Consider the following 17,969-nt stretch of genomic DNA (forward strand, 5'->3'; position numbering starts at 1 on the left):
CAGACAACGGAGCTCCTGGGATCATTGGGACACGCAAACCCCTCCACCACGATAAGGTGGTAGCCCAGGGAGGGGACTTGGACTTGGAAAAGGCTTATGACCGGGTCCGGAAGGTCCCTTGATAAGGGCCGCCCAGTCCCTGAACCAAAGGAGCAGGAGTTTGGTCCGGATAGCCGGTTGTAAGTCGGACTCGTTCCCAGTGAGGGTTGGACTCCGCCAGGGATTCCCTTTGTCACCGCTTCTGTTCATAACGTTTATGGACAGAATTTCTAGGTGCAGCCGGGGAGTGGGGGGTGTCGATTTCGGCGGGCGGACGATCTCGCCAGCAGCTTGATGACGTAGTTCTAACCGATCCCTCGTGGTGAAGAAGGAGCTGAGCCGGAAGGCAAGGCTCTCGATTTACCGGTCGATCTACGTCCCGGTCCTCACCTATGGCCGCCATCAACGCTGGGTGATGGTGATCTGATGTTCAAGTGCTCCCACTGACCAATCACAGCGCTCAATTGTTGGACAACCGGAAAAGCGACATGTTTTCATGTTTTCTATTTTCATGTTTTCACAAGTCACTGCTGGCACAGGACATGCCAGCACCACCCAGCCCCACCTCCAGCCAGTATCGCTGCCCCAGTAAGTCATTACACAATCCACTTCTCAAATACAACTCAAGCAAACCTAAACCTATAAAAACAGAGAAATACAGAGCAATCAAAGTGCAAATGTTGCTCTAATTGTGAAAAATTACAGCAGGCTAATATCTTAAACATCAGATTTCTATTTCTATTTTCTATTTTCCCATTTTCTGGAGGGAAATAAAACTCCTTGACAATCAAAAGTAGGTTTTTTTTGACAGTATGCTGAAGTTTCCAAGGTCATCGGTTCAAATCCCTCCCGCGGTCATCCAAAAAACTAAAACAAATATTAAAAATACTTATTTCTCATCAGACAGCCAGGAATATATAAATATGGGCACAAAAGCCCCCTTTCTCTCTTTTTCTCTTTTTCCTTCTCCCCCCTTTCTTCCCCCCTTTCCTCTCTTCTTCCTCATCAATTTTGGACTATTGTTCCCCAGAGTGCTTACCATGACACCATGGAATCACGTGGGTCCAGCTAGGAGGACCAGAACCTGTTGATTGACGTCGGCACGGCTTCAGAACTGCACAATAGCTTTGGAAAGCCTGTCATGTTCCCAGAGTTGGTGTTCTGGTCTCCAAAGGGTAGTCGGGTTACCAGCCTGGCCGTGCAGGAGCCTCTCAAATGACCAAGCTGGTTGACATTTTCAACCAGCTGCAGAAGGTCAGAGTTAATCACAATACAGGTGCAATGAAACACTTTCAGATGAAGGTTGGAAGCCTAGATGGGAGCATTAATTGAAACCATAAGAGGGTTTTCCTAATTTAAACCTGTGCATATTATATATGATCATTTACTTGTGGACTACTATAGCTCAGAGTATCGTTTCCTTTGACCTATGAACTGCACCGTAATTAGAGCACTCTGATGACTACGTGTTTCACTGTAAATAGATAAAGGGACATACATTTACTAAAGGTTTTCTATTAAACCTCAAACCTCTATTAAACCTTTTTATTTTAAATATTGTATCGTTTATCCATACTTGTGCAATTGTCCCTCTCTCTGGTGGGTTGGTGGGTTGGTGGGTATGTTTAACAGCTGCAGACTAGTTCTTGTCTCATCTTATATCACTCACACTGACATTAATGAGATGGGAAACAGTCATTTGAATCTAAACTTTATTCTTAGTCAACCCCCCATGGGGATTTACAATAACAAAATACATCTTTGCCTATTGGAAAGAGGCAGCCTTCACCAAAATTCAGTATACAAACACAGTTTATGATCACGAGCATGCATAATAGTATAAAACCAAATGTAGTTTAGGGGTAAAAACAATAAAAATACAATGGTAACATACAATTATGGAGTTTGACTCAACAAAGCAAAAACCAAAAGATGCCTGACAATATGAAGGCACTGATGCTGTGGACTGAGGAGAAAAGCTAAGTCAGGCTATATTTTCCATTCCATTCCATTTGCTGCAATACGAAGCACTTTGCAGCTGATGGGAGGGGTTGAAATTAGTGCACACACAACTGGAAAACAATTCTGAATGAAAGGTATCTATTATTTTGAGATAGAGGTGTCTGGTATAGACTGTAAAGATGTCATTTTCAGCTGAGCCGAGTCACTTGTGTAAATCTGCAGCTCCACTTCCTGTCGAGTGAGCAGAGAAGGCGGCAGCACCGATATTCCCACGCGCCTGTTTGTCTCAGCAGCCATTTAGTGAACTTAAATAGGAGCTAAATAGGTCTCGCACTAGTGTATCATATTAGACCCGAATAAACCATTTTATTGATCATTTCATTAAACCTATCTTGACTTTTGAATGCCTGAAACCTGGATCCGAACACCAATCTGATTAATTTTCTTTAAAAGTCCACTTGTCGTACCGAGCCGCTGGAGTTCAGTCTCATATTTGAATTTTGAACCAAAAAGTACTCTTTTATTTTGACATTCAGCCGTCCTTTTGGAACCACACTGGTTCTGTGACCTTTTCTCCATCTCCACAGTGACCATGGGGTCACGGCCACCTCCAGTAAAACTGAGCTGTCAAATTTCATAAACTCATTATCATCAATCTTCCCTATATAAACTACTTCTACTGGATCTACTTTTGTTTACAATATACTTTAAATTTTAAAGTATACTTTAAAAAGTAAAAGACCTCCGCCGGTGAACCTTCACATCTTACACATGACGTCTAACAAAGCAATAACTTGTGGAGTCCTTCACATGTTGAAATACTGCGGCTTTTCAAGCACTCGATGTCACGTTTAACAAACACAAGTGGGAATGGAGTAATTGGTGCTAGAAGTGGAGGTAAAATCTGACGATACGCACGAAGCCGTCTTCGTCGTCTTGTACGCTGCGCCACCTTCGTGTCTCAGCTGACGTGTATGTCACATATGAGATGGGCTCCTGATGAAGAAGTAGGTCTCCAGAGTGTCTGAAGTAAAATCATGTCATACTGAACGGGTGCACATTGCTGTTACCCCCCCGGTAAAACCGAAGCAGACGATCGAACACGTCCACCTCCAGTCGTCTTCCTCCTCTCTGCTCCCATCAGTCTGTTCACAAAGTCGTGGTGCTCAGCATCTGTTTGTCCTCAGAGTTATCGACCTTGGGCTCAGACGTGCGGGCGGGAGACGTCGGCCTGTGCTTGAGCTTGAACGTGTCCCATCTCTCGGGCAGCAGACCCTTGTTGAAAATGAGGGACATCAGCCATGAGACCAGAAGAATGGACAGCATGGAGACAACCATGATGGCAGTACGGAAGGGGAAGTATTGGGTCATCTTCCCCTCTTTGTTGAGCCGACAACCAGGGTACTGGATGACGGGCGGGAGGCCGAGGAGCGGCTCGCCGCTCAGCACCCTCAGCACGATTCCCATCATCAAGCCCACAGCAGCTCCGTAGCTGTTGGACACCTTGGAAAAGAGGATGCAGACCAGCTGAGGGAACATGATGGTGTAGGACATGTCCACGCCCACAAGCCAGAAGACCAGGACGCTGCTGTCCAGAAAGGTGAGACCAGTGCCGGCCAGACCCACAGCCACCACGGAGATACGGATCACCCACTGCATCTCACGGTCCGATGCCTGATGGAGAGACAAGCCAGCGGAGCCGGTGTTACCTCCAGACAGATGTGTTCACACGCCACCGATGCATCGTGAAGATGTCTTCTCCGTCATCCTCACCTGCTTCCTGAAAATGTTCTTGTAGATATTTGAGGAGAACAGCGATGCAGAGGAGAGCAGAGCCGAGTCCATGGAGGACATGACAGCGGCCGCCACCGCTCCGATGCCAATGATGGAGACGTAAGAGGGCACGAGGTACTGCAGAGCAATGGGGAGGATGGCCCCCGCCTGGTCCCGCTCGTATGGGGTCGGCAATCCGTAGCTGGTGGAGTTCCAGTCTGACAGGCACATTAATTCACCAGGAACCATTAGAAACACCACAAACAGTTGAACTGAAGTACCAGTGTGTACCAGTAGAAGCAGCCACGGCGCCCACGAGGATGGACGGGACACCCAGCACCAGGCAAAAGGCTGATGAGGCAAAGCAGGTCACCTGAGCCTGGGTGTAGGATGAGGCTGACAGAATTCTCTGGTAGAATGCCTGGTAGGCCAGGCCCCCCAGAGCCTGGAGAAAAATACACTGTCAAGGCCTGATGTGAGGAAACAAACCCCACGGGATCACCCAAACCCTCTCCTTAAGCACTATAAATAAGCATAAATACGAGTTGTGACCCATATTCACACCGGTCTTGTCTTTGTACATGCAGTATGTATGTGTGTGTGTGTGTGTGTGTGGTGTGTGTGTGTGTGTGTGTGTGTGTGTGTTCAGCAAACATCACATCTTCCGCTCACCAGCAGCATGAAGTCATCAAACCATTTGCCGGCCTCATCCAGCTCCACCGTGCCGACCCAGGGAGCCTGGAAGGTCTGGTTGTAGGCCGTCAGCGAGATGTCCAAAGAGTGAGGGTTGGTCAGCAGGAAAGGGACACACACCCACTGCACGTACAAACACACAGCTTATCTGATCGCGGCCTCTCGGCGAAACTTTCCGCCGGCGAAACTTTCCGCCGGCTCTTGGACATCAGGAGAGTCAAGCAGCACAGTTAGTGCTGGGAAAAGCCGGAACGCTTTTCCAGAGCTTTCCCCATTAGAAGTAAAGGAGGAGGGTGTCATTTTTAGAAAGTTTAATAGGTCATTCTATCACTAAGCCTCTGTTTCCATCCCAAATATTTGCTGAACAGCACGCTGCTGGGTCAAGAGAAGTAAATAAACCAGTCCGTGGAAATAAAACAGGCCATTTATTGGACCTCAACTTCAATATTTTTAACCTCGAGTGTCACACATGCAGATGGGAAGAGATGCTACACACCAGACTGATGAAGATGAGGATGAGCTGGATGACGTCTGTGTAAGCCACAGAGTAAAGGCCCCCCAGGAGTGTGTAGATGATGGCCACTACTGCGGAGATGAGGATGGAGTAGATGTAGGACAGATCCAGGATGACCCTCATGGTTCCACCTGGAACAACAGGGCAGAGCCATGAGCACCGAAGGGCTGATGGAGGTCACACACACACACACACAGACACACACACAGACACACACACAGCTTCATTAGAGACTGGATGAGTGCGTGTTACGCAAGTCTAGTTCGGTCGGGATGGTCCTGTTGCAGGAACCAGTTTTAGCTGGGCATTAGTCATCCGACATTAATAACCGCAGGGTGCACAAACAAGCCAAACCTTTGACCCCCTCCTCTGCCAGAGCGTTTTGGTGTCAGGTATTCGCCAAACATCTTCACGTGTTGAGACATCCACCTCTGGGAACATTAGAAACACGCATAATTTTCACTGTTGGGTGGAAAATGGCCCGAAAGGCCTTCACGGAGGGAACACTTGGTGGCTCCTCCTGGTCATCGTTTCACACCGGAGGGTTTTAAACCGGAAAATCCAGCCGCTTCCATCTGCTCGGCGGGATTTATTCCGCCGGGCAAAGCTGATCTGGGGGTTATCGAGATGGACACAAACACGACCCGGCGGGCGCTGCATGACACAACGTAAACTTTGTAAACAGTTCCTGCTCGGTCGCACACACACACACACACACAGTTTATATTACAAAGTCTCCCAGCAACATTTATGTAGATCAGATTTGCAGTCAAGAGTGTCAAGTGTTGGTGTGTGTGTGTGTGCGTGTGGTGTGTGTCCTTGGAAGAGGTGTGAGGGTCTCCTAAATCTATATTGGTTAAATAGGCTAAGAGGAACATTCCTGCCGACCAGACCTTTTGTGGAACACGGCTGCTCTGATAACACACGCAGGGATTTTATGTTTTACAGAACACAGCAACAGTAAATATTCCTCTTTTAAAACAAGGCTGGAAAAGGAAGACGGCAATAAAATATTGCCCGTAACATTAAGGCGCACACCGTGGAATAATAAAAACAGCAGGAAAAGTTTCTTTGGAATACTTCGTCGGGCATTTGACGTGTGACTTGGGAAGGAAAGGAAACCTTGTCCTGCAAACATGTTTGCAAGAAGCCAGAACAGGTTGTGTTGAGCACCAGTGCGGCGCGTATCGCTGCTGTGTCGTCAGTTACCAGCACCAGCTGGACACGGACCCCAAGGATTAGCTTGCAACGACACATGACGCCTGACTTCACAACCAGCTGTTATTTATCGTAGCTTTAGTGTTGCTAGCTTCCCTCTATTCCAAATTGCACTTCATCACTATATAGCTTATATCAGCCTATATTGGCTTATATCAGGCTACATCAGCTTATATCATCTTATATCAGCCTATATTGACTTATATCAGGCTACATCAGCTTATATCAGGCTACATCAGCTTATATCAGCTTATATCAGCCTATATCAGCTTATATCAGCCTATATCAGCCTATATCAGCTTATATCAGCCTATATCAGCTTATATCAGGCTACATCAGCCTATATCAGCCTATATCAGCCTATATCAGCTTATTAAGATTAAGATTAAGATTAAGATGGACTTTATTCATCCCCGTGGGGAAATTGAATTATAGTAGCAGCGAATGCAGAGTAAAGAGACAGAAAAAAAAAAAAAATACAGATAGATTAGAATGTTATAAGCATATATACAGCATATATTATAAGCATATATATAATATCAGGCTACATCAGTTTATATCAGCCTATATCAGCCTATATCAGCTTATATCAGCCTATATCAGCCTATATCAGCCTATATTATCTTAGAGGTGATCCCAACATAAGTTACCCTCCATATTCTTTCTCACATCTCTGTGTTGTGAGTGTTTGTGCAGATGCACAGATCATCCGTCAGGGTTGCACACGTGCACGCGGGCACACATTTCAGCACCTGGCAGTGTTGCAGGATGAGGTAACTCACCCAGACTGACCAGTGTGCGTGCCACCCACAGGACATCCGCCACCAGGGTTGGGAAGATCAGCACGGTGCTCATAACGTTCCCATACTTCTTCTGGAAAGGGTCCATCATGGTCACGTAATTGTTCTCTCTCATAGGTTTGGCGAAGAAAAACCCACCTGCAGAATCAGAAGGTGTCAAAATGTCAAAATGGAGACACGGGTGAACATTATATTGGACTTGGAAAAAACTGGGAAATGATTTGTGCCGACACCGACGCCCACTGACATGCTGAGGACGTGGACGTGTCAGGGTCAGCTCAACCCTTTGCAGCTGCTCTCGCAGGTCCCAACGCAGGCCCAATTTGTAGGGATGCTATTTTTACCCTTCACACTTGTTAGTGAGCAGAAGTGGGCGGAGGGACATCGACTAGGAGACGATTCTGCAGCTAAATCTCACCTTAACCTTCTAAATGGTTAACTATTGAAATATAAGACACACACCTCAGGTGGGCGGCTACGATAACCGTCGAGAGGCGACGACTTCCTGCCTCACACTTCCTGTTTCCTGTTCTCCACACCTGAATTCCATCCCACTCAAGCTGTGCCAGTGCAGGTGGAGTCATCATACTACAACCCTTGTCCCCATTCAATCACATGTAAAACCGACGGGGGGCTGCGACCCTGCCGGGGCCAGAGCTACGTGTGTTAGCATCCTCCTGGTTACGCATCCAGCACCAAGCCTCGGGCCAGGAAGAGAAACCAGGAGGTGAAGACATGCTTGATGCTCACCTAAGAAGAAGGTCACAATATAAGGGACCGGCATGAGAGCCCAGACTGCCCCCAGAGTTGGGTTATACGTTGCCTCGGCGATGCCCAGGATGAAGCCTCCGCCCACCCACGTTGCTGTTGGGACACAATTCATGAGAGAGAGAATCGCGACTCAATATGAGGCAGAACAGTCCAGGCCCGCGGAGTCTTTACCAGTCAGGGTGAAGATGCCAACCAGCAGGTTAATCTTGCGTCCGGCCAGCAGCGTTATCTCCATGCCATCGCCCGTGCACTTCTTCTCTTCCTTCCTGGAGCGCATGGAGGCCCAGATCCCCGTGCCCAGGACGACCAGATAGAACCCAGCCATCACGATCAGGCCCGGCACGTTCAGAGCCATCTTCTCCTTATTTATTTATTTATATATATATATATATATTTAGATTTATTGTCTCCTGTTTCCTGTGGAGAGATAAAAAAAAAAAGAGAATCGTCCACTTTCAAACAGGCTAAAACAGTTTCACATTTGCTAATTTCCTTAAAAGACACATTGTGAGTTCAGGACAAACGGGCTCGTTTGGCATTTTTGAATTCAAATTTCTACTATTGTCTAGTGTCCCGGTACTTTTCCATTCAGACCGAATCTTCTTTTTAATTCTCTGCTTCTGTGATGGGCTCGGTCAGCTCTTAGCTAACCCAAACACTCCATCATTACTAGCTTGTGTTGTAATATCTGCCCTTTAGTTGGTGGTGAGTGTCAGAAAGTAAAACCAGGTCAACAGTGCGCCTCTGTTGGACAGCAGTCAAAGGAAAGACCTATGAATAAAGATGCTGAGGTGGAGCGGACCAGAAAAGAACCCTCCCAACACCCAACTGAGCTGAGGAGTTACTGTCAAGTAGAAGAACTTAACCAGAAAAACACCGATCTGATGTGAAATATCCATGAAATCTGCTGCTTCTGTCTGCAGTGGAAAACTACTGCTCCTCCAAAAACCCCTCCAGGGCAGATTCAACAAGCGTGCAGCTGTGGGGGCAGCTGATAAAGCCCCGCATGGTGTTGGGCACCGGTTCACTCCTCCACCGCTCTCCCACCTCCATGGAGCTGCGCATGCAGCAGAGCGCGGACATGCGTGCGCGAGCGAGCACCTACCTGAGGCTCCCAAGGTGCCCGGCTCCCCTCTCGGTGATGCTGGGGCCCAGACTGTGTTCAGAGCTCAGGACCAGTGGACGCTGGGGTCCGGGAGGACGACTGGGGGTCTGCTGGAAGACAGAAATAAGGAGGCTCTTCAGAACGGCTCCCCGTCGGTCGGAAAGGATGGAAGAGTCTGCAGTGACCTGGTAGACCCAGTTTTAAAGCGTACTTGGGAGGGGAGGGGTCACTCCAGGGAGGAAAACCACCTCCTGTGCCATCTGCTGGTGGGGCATTGCTGGTAGAGCCAACCAGCCTTGGAGCAAGGCAGGGACGAGGACGGTGTCACAGCGGCCAATCAGGACCGAGACCAAAACATGCTTCACCTCCAGGGAGGAATCCTGATCATAATCTCTCATCGGGCGTAACAAACATGTTCAGTTCAATTCAAACACTCCGTTACTGTTATTGAAGGAGCTTTAAATGAGTCCATTACTTACAGAAGTCCAGCACATTCTGGTGAGCGGAGACTCCAGATCCTTCCCATGTGGGAGTGGATCATCCACGGAGGATTCCTGCTTCCTACCAGCTCCTGACGGGCCGAAAGATTCGGATCAACAAAGCAAGGAGGGGACGGAAGAACGTAATATTGTAAGAGTTGCTAACTAAAGATTCTGGAGTTCTGGAGATCTCAGCTGAGTGGGGATCTCCTGAAGATCCAGCGTGTGATGAGGAAGAGCTCACTGACCTGTGGGAAGGACCCAGTCGTGGTCCATCCTGTTCCGATCAGGACTCTGATCCCTCTGAGACCTGCTAACCATGAGGACAACCAGAGGAACCAGCGGCTTTAATGCTCATTCGTCAAATGGAAATCATCACGTTTGAGCCCAGCCTGTAACGAGAGACTTCACACCCGTTGGGCGAAATGTTGGGCGTCCCGGATCGATGACAGAACGACTCTGAAGCAGCTTTCTGCTCTCAGGCAACAACGTTTAACACCAACGTTGAGGGTTGATCGTTATTAAAGATCAATGTGTCACACGTTGGACGCATAAAGAGGAAATATAACACACAGAAAACAAAAATAAGAGTGTTTAATTTAGAATAGACGACCTGGCGTCAGAATCATGGAGATAAACAAGAAATAAACAGTAATAACAGTGATGAAAAGAGGCTTTATTTTGTGTCTTTGTGAAGCTTCAGCGGAGACGAACGTTCAGGAAGTGATATCCAGTTCCAACTGAGGCTACTCTTCTAAAATAGACTCATCCCCACAACAAACCAGCAGCCTTTTTAGGCTCTACACCTTGTCCACTGCTGTCAGGAGCATTTGGTGACAACCTGACGCTCACTAAAGGTCAGCTGGAGAAGTGCCACCAGATCCAGAACTGTATCTTTGCAGCTTATTCAACTAATCCACTTGGTATCCCTGAAGTGGCGGCCACCAGGTATAGATGTGCCAGGTCCCTGTTCACATCTATAATTGGTTGTTTAGCTGAATTCCTTTCCAAACTCACGGAGCTAAATGTATCGCAGCTGCTGCAGGACGCCAGGCTGCTTACGCAAGAGCAGATTTAGCTCAAAGACCTGAAACTAGCCAGAGATGCCTCACACTTTTCTGGAAAAACACACATAACGGCTCAACATAGCACGACCTAATGTATGGTTAACCCAGCCGGTGGTTGAGGTAACGGCCCACAAAGGCCTCGGAAGAGCCTGCACGTATACACACACGCATATAGGTGCAAACATACAGAATCTGCAGCCCAAAGACACAAACACACTGTTGCTACATGGGTCTGGAAGGGCAGGTTAGCCTTGCACACGGGGTGGATCCGAAGAGCTACATAGAGGCTAACGCCATGGCAACAGTAACAATGGAAGTGAGAAATGCTACACAAACACTGACATCAGCTGCGTATGGAGAGGGTTGTGTTGTGACATCCACAGGCCAAATAGGTTGATTAAAATGAGAAGAGACAAGCTAAAGGCTAACGTGAGGGTCATTTACTGGCTCCAGTTTTGGCCACTTGGCTTCGTTCCCTCTGAAAGCTCCAGATCTGAGCGACTGAGTGCTGCTAATTCTGCTCATTGCTCAGATGGTTCTGGTCCATGGTGCTAACTGCTGAGACCAAGAGCTGCAGACACCCACACGGCTCAGCCAGGTTTCAACCAGCCCAGGTCCAAATCACAGTGTTAGGTTACCTGAAACTAGGCTAACCATGCAGCGCTACAGGTGCTACTGCACTCAGTGTGTGTGTGTGTGTGTGTGTGTGGTGTGTGTGTGTGTGTGTGTGTAATAACAACAAAACCTTGTTTATTCCAGTAAATAAACCATTTATTTAAATAGACACGGCACTCAGGGGGAACCAGGAGATGTTTTGAGGTATTTAGGCATCAAAAGTACTCGTTATACTGGTATTGGTAGGACCTGGTACTGGTACTAGTACTGGTACTGGTACTGGTGAGGACTCCATTCCTACTCAGTCTGAAATAAAGGTGGTTTAGAACATCCTGGTTGGGCTCTGGATGGCAGATATTAGCCACAGAAACGCTGAATAAAGCAAAGCAAAATCTAAATGCCACAAGAGCCGTTCAGTCCTTAACTAAACCAAGTTAAACTAAGAAAATACTGATGAAATCACATAATAATAACTGCATTTTAACAATAAAATGCAAAAAAAAACCTAAAACTGAGAGGAAAAAGGCCAAAGAGATAAACAGTAAAACCAAAAATAAATGACAGGGCACAGTTAGAAAACAGAAAAAATTATAATTGTAGTGAACTATTACACCAGAGGAAATTATAAGTAGTGTAATTAAACGTAAAAAGTAAACACAACAGTAAATAATGTCAACAGGAGTAAAAATGAGTAAAACCTTTAACAGAATCTGTTATTGAACCCTTTGTTCGTTTGCTTCCACAGTTTCACACAATTATAGAAAAGGTCGTTATGACAAGGTTGGATAAACGTATACGCTATTTTAAATAATGGTTAATAATAATAATAATAATAATAATAATAATAATAATAATAATAATAATAATAATAATAAAATATGGACCATAACAGGAAACCACAACTTCTGAGCACCTTCGCTGATTTAAAGACCACAAACTGTTTATATTCTTTATATTTGGATCCTTTTTCCCATCAATTTATGCTGAATGTATTTAAATGAAAAGATCCTAAAAGGAACATTTCAAACTATTGATATTCTGGTCAAAAGGGGCGAAAAATAAAGATTTATTCTTCTCTTCATTAATCGGGGTTGGGCTTTAAATAAGTATAAATCCTTTTTATTCCAGTGAAGCTTGAGCTCACTGTGGGTTTTCCATATTTTAGGGATGTTTTGCTGCTGAAACTGTTTTAAACTGTTTCAGGAACAAAAAAAAAAACCCAAAGAAAATAAAATGTAGGCATTTATTTACATCCCCGGTCGATTCTAAGTCTAATTTTTGTGATCAAGTCCTCAGCATTGGTTGTAAAACGAGTCCCCGCTCGGATTCACCTCCAGCCTCCCTGCTCCGATGGGCGACGTCGCTCCTCGGAACGTCGTCGCTCCTTGGAACGACGTTGCTCCTCGGAACGACGTCGCTCCTCGGAGATCCCCGTATGACGTTGAAAGTGTCCCACCTCTCCGGTAGAAGTCCGTGGTTGAACATGAGGGAAGTCAGCCAGGAGAAGAGCAGGATGCTGAGCAAGGTGGACAGCATGGAGAACGTCCTCACGGGGGCCTTCTGCACGTGCACGCCGTCTTGCAGCGTGCACCCAGGGAGCTGAAGAACGACAGGAAGACCTATGGTGTTCTCACCCAACAGAATCCTCAGAATCAGCCCGATGACGTATCCCACGAAAGCGCCGTAACCGTTAGTGACTTGGAAGAAGAGCACGGCGACCAGGTGAGGGAAGATGAGGGTGTAGGAGATGTCGGCGCCCAGGATCCAGAGGAGCAAGGTGCTGTTGGTGTAGAAGGTGATGGACGTGCCCAGCACCCCCACCACCACCACAGACACGCGAATCACCCACTGCATTTCCCAGTCGGACGCCTGTGGAGGGGAAAGAGACGTGGGTACGTGTGCACGAGGCCGTGCACGAGGCCGACGGGGCGCCGCCACGCACCTGCTTACGGAGAATGTTCTTGTAGATGTTCGAGGAGAAAACCGAAGTGGCCGACAGGAGAGCGGAGTCCGCGGACGACATGACGGCGGCGGAAATGGCTCCGATCCCAACGATGGACAAGAACCAGGGGGTGACGTACTGCAGGGTGAGGGGCAGAATGAAGGTGTTCTGCCCCCGGGCGGCGGGAGACGGAGATCCGTACAGCGTCTGGTTCCAGTCTGTTCAGCACAAACACAGGTGACGCCGCAGCAAACACATACTGGCATGTAATTACACCCCCGTCCAGCAGGGGGCGGAAGTAAAAGTAAAGACTTGTAATATCGGGATTTTACAGAGAAAATGAAGATTCTTCCGTTTTACTGCTGACATTTTCCTTTATTCCCTAGAGGATCGGTGCCTTCATTTTTCCAAAGGTCTTGTGTTAATTATTGATTAAACCCTGATTAATTAATGATTAAACATTCATTTCAGTTATTTCATGTTTCTGTTGTATTTTGTATGGTTCTTGCTGCATTGGTCTTGTTTGTATTGTTTGATGTGACCAATATTGCTGTTAAATGATCTTTAATAAAGGAAAAATAATCTTTTACACACACAACTAATTTAATTAGTAAAAAGAAAATACAATCTGCTACCATCTGCTCAGTCTGCTGGGGTCTGGACTGAGAAGCCCCATGGAGGGGGTTCTGGGGTGCCAGCATGTCCGGGTGCCCTTGAGCAAGGTACCTGAGAATGAGTTGGTGAAATACCTGTGGAAGCCGCGACGGCCCCGACCAAAACCGGAGGAATCCCAAGAATAACCACCACAAAGGCAGCGGCGAAGCAGGTCAGCTGGGCGGTCCGAGATGAGGAAGCAGACAGCGTCCTCTGGTGGAAGCACTGGAAGGAGACACTCCCGAGACCCTGGGGGGGAGGAGGAGGGCCCACACATGAGGTGGAGGGGAGAAGAACGCCCCCTGGTGGCCTAACCAGAGTTCAGCAATGATCCAGGAAGAAATGTGGCCAGCAGGATCCTGCGCCTCCACTCAAACATCTCAGATAAGCTTCTGGATTCAGCTCACCAGCATCAGGAAGTCATCCATCCACTTCCAGACGTCGTCCAGCTCCAGCGTTCCCACCCAGGGCTCCTGGAAGGTGCCGTTGAACGCTGTCTCCAGGATGCTGACGGAGAACGGGCTGGTCAGCAGGAACGGGACGCACAACCACTGCGGGGACGAACACGACGTGGGTGAGACGCTGAGAAGAGGCAACACGCGCCCGGAGACACTCACCAAGCTGAAGAAGGTGAGCGCGAGCTGGATGACGTCGGTGTAGGCCACCGAGTAGAGGCCCCCCAACAGCGTGTAGACGATGGCCACGGCCGATGAGATCCAGACGCAGTAGGCGAAGGGCAGGTCCAGGATGACGCTGACAGTGGCTCCTGGAGAACAAAGAGGGTTGGTGTGCGTGCAGGAGTGTGGCCTTCACGGACCAACAGGAGACAGGTTCACCTAAGCCCAGCAGGGTGGCGGCCACCCATAGGACGTCCATCATGATGGAGGGGAGCACCAGGGCGCCGCTCAGCAGGTTCCCGTACTTGATCTGGAAGGGGTCCATCATGGTGACGTACATCCGCTCCCTCATTGGTTTGGCAAAGAAAAGCCCACCTGAAGCAGATCCTGTCATCAGTTAGTGTTTCACGCTCTAGAACCCGGGGCGCTCAGCACCGCGCCGCTTCTGGACCACGGGGAGGCGGCACCTGGCTCAAGGGCACCTCGGCGGAGCCCCGAAGGGGTTCTGGTGCCTCCCCCTGACTACCAGAACTCCTGGTGGGTGAAGAGGATCCTGGAAAATTGGTCAGCAGCACGAAAGAGGCTGAATTCTGAGTTCGTTTGGGTTCCTCCTTAAAGTGGGTCAAAGTTCTAGAGCATGGGCGTGTGGAGCGGCGCTGGAGCTCGCTGATACGTCAGCGCTGCCAAAGCAAACACGGGATTTCAGGAAGGAACGTTCCAAACCGTTTCCCTTTGGAAGCAGCGCTTTACAGTCTGGCTGAAATCCCAACGGGAATCTGAACTATTTACTGGGAACGCTGCGTCTGATAGCACCAGAGAACACAGCGGGTCAGCGGAGAACCGGGAACATCCGGGCCGAGAAGCTCCGATCGGAGCGGGTCGTCCGTGTTCCTGTTCTCTTCCTACGGGAGAAAAGAGCTAAAAACCCTGACGAGCCGAGTTCTGTTGGAAGAGAACCGATCAGATAAACAACATTTCTGAGCCAGAACGTTGTGAACGGACCCGTGTTCTGGTCCAGAGGGGACACTCCCAGTCCAGCTCCGCGGCACCAGCGGTGGCGCTGACTGGGAGGCCTCGGCGCCGGTCCAGAGGGGAACGCCGACCGTTTCTGAGATCCAGGTTCTGAGAAGAGCAGAACCTGGACCTGCTGTAGTGTCTGACGTGTCTTACCAAATATGAAGGCCATGGAGTACTGGAGCGGCATCAGGGCCCATAATAAGCCCAGCTTGGGAGTGTAGACGGCCTCGGCCACCCCCAGGATGAACCCGCCACCGACCCAGGTGGCTTTACCGGAACCAGGGAGAAGAGGAAAGGTCAGAATTAGCTTCACCGTAAATGAGCCACAGTCTGGCCTCAACGTGCACGTTGGATCGTGCGCGTAAACGTGTGAATTGATTCTTTTCCTCAGGTGAACAACGATGGTGAAAAAGTGCACGTACAGTGCATGTTCTGACACATGTCACATGACCTGAGCCTGTTGTGATAGAAGGGGAGGAGCAGAGATAAGGGAGTAATGGGGGGGGCAGCTGTAAACAGGGAAAAATGGAGGGAATGTTTGGAAAATTAAGGGATTTCTGCCTCTAAAAAAGGAAGAAAATTGCTTGTAGATGGGAGCGAGGCCTGGATGGGGATTAGGTTCTTTGCTTTTGTGCCCCGTAAACGCTTAAGGTGCTTTTTCCACACCGTGTTTGTGACCTTTGGGCCACCAGGAGGAAGTAATTATCTGTTATCATGGATTCACCGGCTTATTGTGCCTAATTATGAGTCTCAAAAATAGGAAATAAGAGCTGTGACTGCAGGCTAACATACCAGTCATGGTGAATATCCCAACGAGTAAGCTAATGCTTCTGTCTCCCAGGAGCACCACCTCGGCCTGATTTCCGTGGCTCTTCCTCTCAGCCTTCCTGGACTTCCGTGCCGCCCAGATTCCCGTTCCCAGGATCAGGATGTAGAAGACAACCACTGCGACCACGCCGGGGACGTTGAGCGCCATGTTGACCGATCGCCCGCCTGCTGACCACAGAGGGGGAGTGATGCCGGAGGGCTGCTGTCCACAGGTGGAGGGTTCACATGAGTGTGTGTGTGTGTGGGGGGGGGAGGTGTGTGTGGGGGGTTCATGTCAGGGACCAACACGCCGTGTTTGTTCTGCAGGTCGTCTGTTTGCACGTTTGGCACCAGAACCGGGTTTGATGGTGACCTTCGCACTCGCCATTTTTGACTCCTGGTGACTGCGCGGAAAACGAAATTCTTAGAATCTGATTGGACACGAGCGTTCGTGGCAGGAGCTGGTGGAGGAACCGTTAGCTTGATCTTGATCAACTTATCTCCCACAAGACAGCAGCAGTCGAGCGTCTGAACACGGAGCAGAGAAGCCCGCCGGGTTTCACCTCCTCTGGGTTTAAACTCCTCTGGGTTAAACTCATCTGGGTTAAACTCATCTGGGTTTAAACTCATCTGGGTTTAAACTCCTCTGGGTTTGAACTCCTCTGGGTTTAAACTCATCTGGGTTAAACTCATCTGGGTTAAAACTCATCTGGGTTAACTCATCTGGGTTAACTCATCTGGGTTTAAACTCCTCTGGGTTTAAACTCCTCTGGGTTTAAACTCCTCTGGGTTTAAACTCATCTGGGTTTAAACTCATCTGGGTTTGGACTCATCTGGGTTAAACTCATCTGGGTTTAAACTCATCTGGGTTTGGACTCATCTGGGTTAAACTCATCTGGGTTTGGACTCATCTGGGTTAAACTCATCTGGGTTAAACTCATCTGGGTTTGGACTCATCTGGGTTTAAACTCATCTGGGTTAAACTCATCTGGGTTTAAACTCATCTGGGTTAAACTCATCTGGGTTTAAAATCATCTGGGTTTAAACTCATCTGGGTTTAAACTCATCTGGGTTAAACTCATCTGGGTTTAAACTCATCTGGGTTTAAACTTCTTCTTCTTGCAACCTTCATTTCATCCCTTGAAACGCCACATTTGCTCTCCGGTCCAGGTTGTGCATGACAGACGTCCGCGCGCGTTCACCTTTCAATTTGCCTCGTTTTCAGAACCCGCGGCCAGTGACGTCACGCGGTTGTTATTTAGGCCCCGCCCACTCCGCCGATATTCATCTCGCCGTCCGTTATAAAACTCCTGGGATGACTTTGACATCATAATCCCACCTGTGGATCGCTGTGATCCACAGGTGGGATTATGATGAGATTATTATTATTATTATTATTCCGATTTATGTAATCCGAAGAGTTCAAGAGAGGCGCGTCAACCGGACAATATGTGAATAATCACGTGATTGTGATCACCAACAACCTACACACACCCGACCACTCTGCCAAAAACAGAAGGAACCGTTAGAAGTCGAGATATGCCAGATATGCACCAGGAAAATGATTTTAAGAAAAGGAAAATCCACCCTCACCGTAAACTCTTGATTTATAAGGATCTTTTGCACATCTGCCCCCCCCATCCCCCCCAGATGTTGCTCACCTTCAAGTTCCTCCCGTCTTTGCCCTGTTGAGGGGTTTCTTCGAACTTGTTCCTGGGGAGGGTATCTCAGGGTAGGCCAACGGGCCAATCAGCTGCAGGCGTGCGTGATGTTTTTGAGACCATCGACCACCCGAACCGCGCACAGGGTCCCCCTGATAAGAGCTTCTCAACTCTCGCGCCGATGCTCACGTCGGCCGCGGGCGCCCCCTTGTGGCCGCGGGCTGTTTTCAGTTTG

General features: G+C 48.5%; 2 protein-coding genes and 1 long non-coding RNA gene across 5 annotated transcripts; 1 reads left to right on the forward strand and 2 right to left on the reverse strand.

Annotated features, from left to right (window-relative positions):
• Positions 1-1,737: 1,737 nt before the first annotated feature.
• LOC130527318 (high affinity choline transporter 1-like) lies at positions 1,738-8,166 on the reverse strand. The gene is made up of 8 exons (XM_057035696.1): positions 7,942-8,166; positions 7,750-7,863; positions 6,982-7,137; positions 4,964-5,112; positions 4,447-4,590; positions 4,066-4,219; positions 3,775-3,992; positions 1,738-3,675 (listed from the first exon to the last, which is right to left on the reverse strand). Exons 1-8 carry the CDS (start codon positions 8,123-8,125, stop codon positions 3,151-3,153), a joined length of 1,644 nt encoding a protein of 547 aa, XP_056891676.1. The 5' UTR covers positions 8,126-8,166; the 3' UTR covers positions 1,738-3,150.
• On the forward strand, positions 8,053-10,027 carry LOC130527365 (uncharacterized). The gene is made up of 2 exons (XR_008951012.1): positions 8,053-8,182; positions 8,869-10,027. It is a non-coding gene; the product is annotated as an uncharacterized LOC130527365 (long non-coding RNA).
• A 1,140-nt stretch (positions 10,028-11,167) lies between these two features.
• On the reverse strand, positions 11,168-17,906 carry LOC130527315 (high-affinity choline transporter 1-like). Of its 3 annotated transcripts, none has more exons than XM_057035685.1 (9): positions 17,735-17,906; positions 16,059-16,262; positions 15,420-15,533; positions 14,469-14,624; positions 14,250-14,398; positions 14,040-14,183; positions 13,728-13,881; positions 12,979-13,196; positions 11,168-12,905 (listed from the first exon to the last, which is right to left on the reverse strand). In XM_057035685.1, exons 2-9 carry the CDS (start codon positions 16,240-16,242, stop codon positions 12,321-12,323), a joined length of 1,704 nt encoding a protein of 567 aa, XP_056891665.1. In that variant the 5' UTR covers positions 16,243-16,262; positions 17,735-17,906; the 3' UTR covers positions 11,168-12,320. The 3 variants fall into 3 exon arrangements, with proteins under 3 accessions (XP_056891665.1, XP_056891666.1, XP_056891664.1); XM_057035686.1 differs by having other exon boundaries at positions 16,059-16,296; XM_057035684.1 differs by having other exon boundaries at positions 16,059-16,259; positions 17,735-17,905.
• Positions 17,907-17,969: the final 63 nt, after the last annotated feature.

This window comes from Takifugu flavidus, chromosome 6 (genome assembly GCF_003711565.1).
Source record: "Takifugu flavidus isolate HTHZ2018 chromosome 6, ASM371156v2, whole genome shotgun sequence".
Lineage (NCBI taxonomy): Eukaryota > Metazoa > Chordata > Actinopteri > Tetraodontiformes > Tetraodontidae > Takifugu > Takifugu flavidus.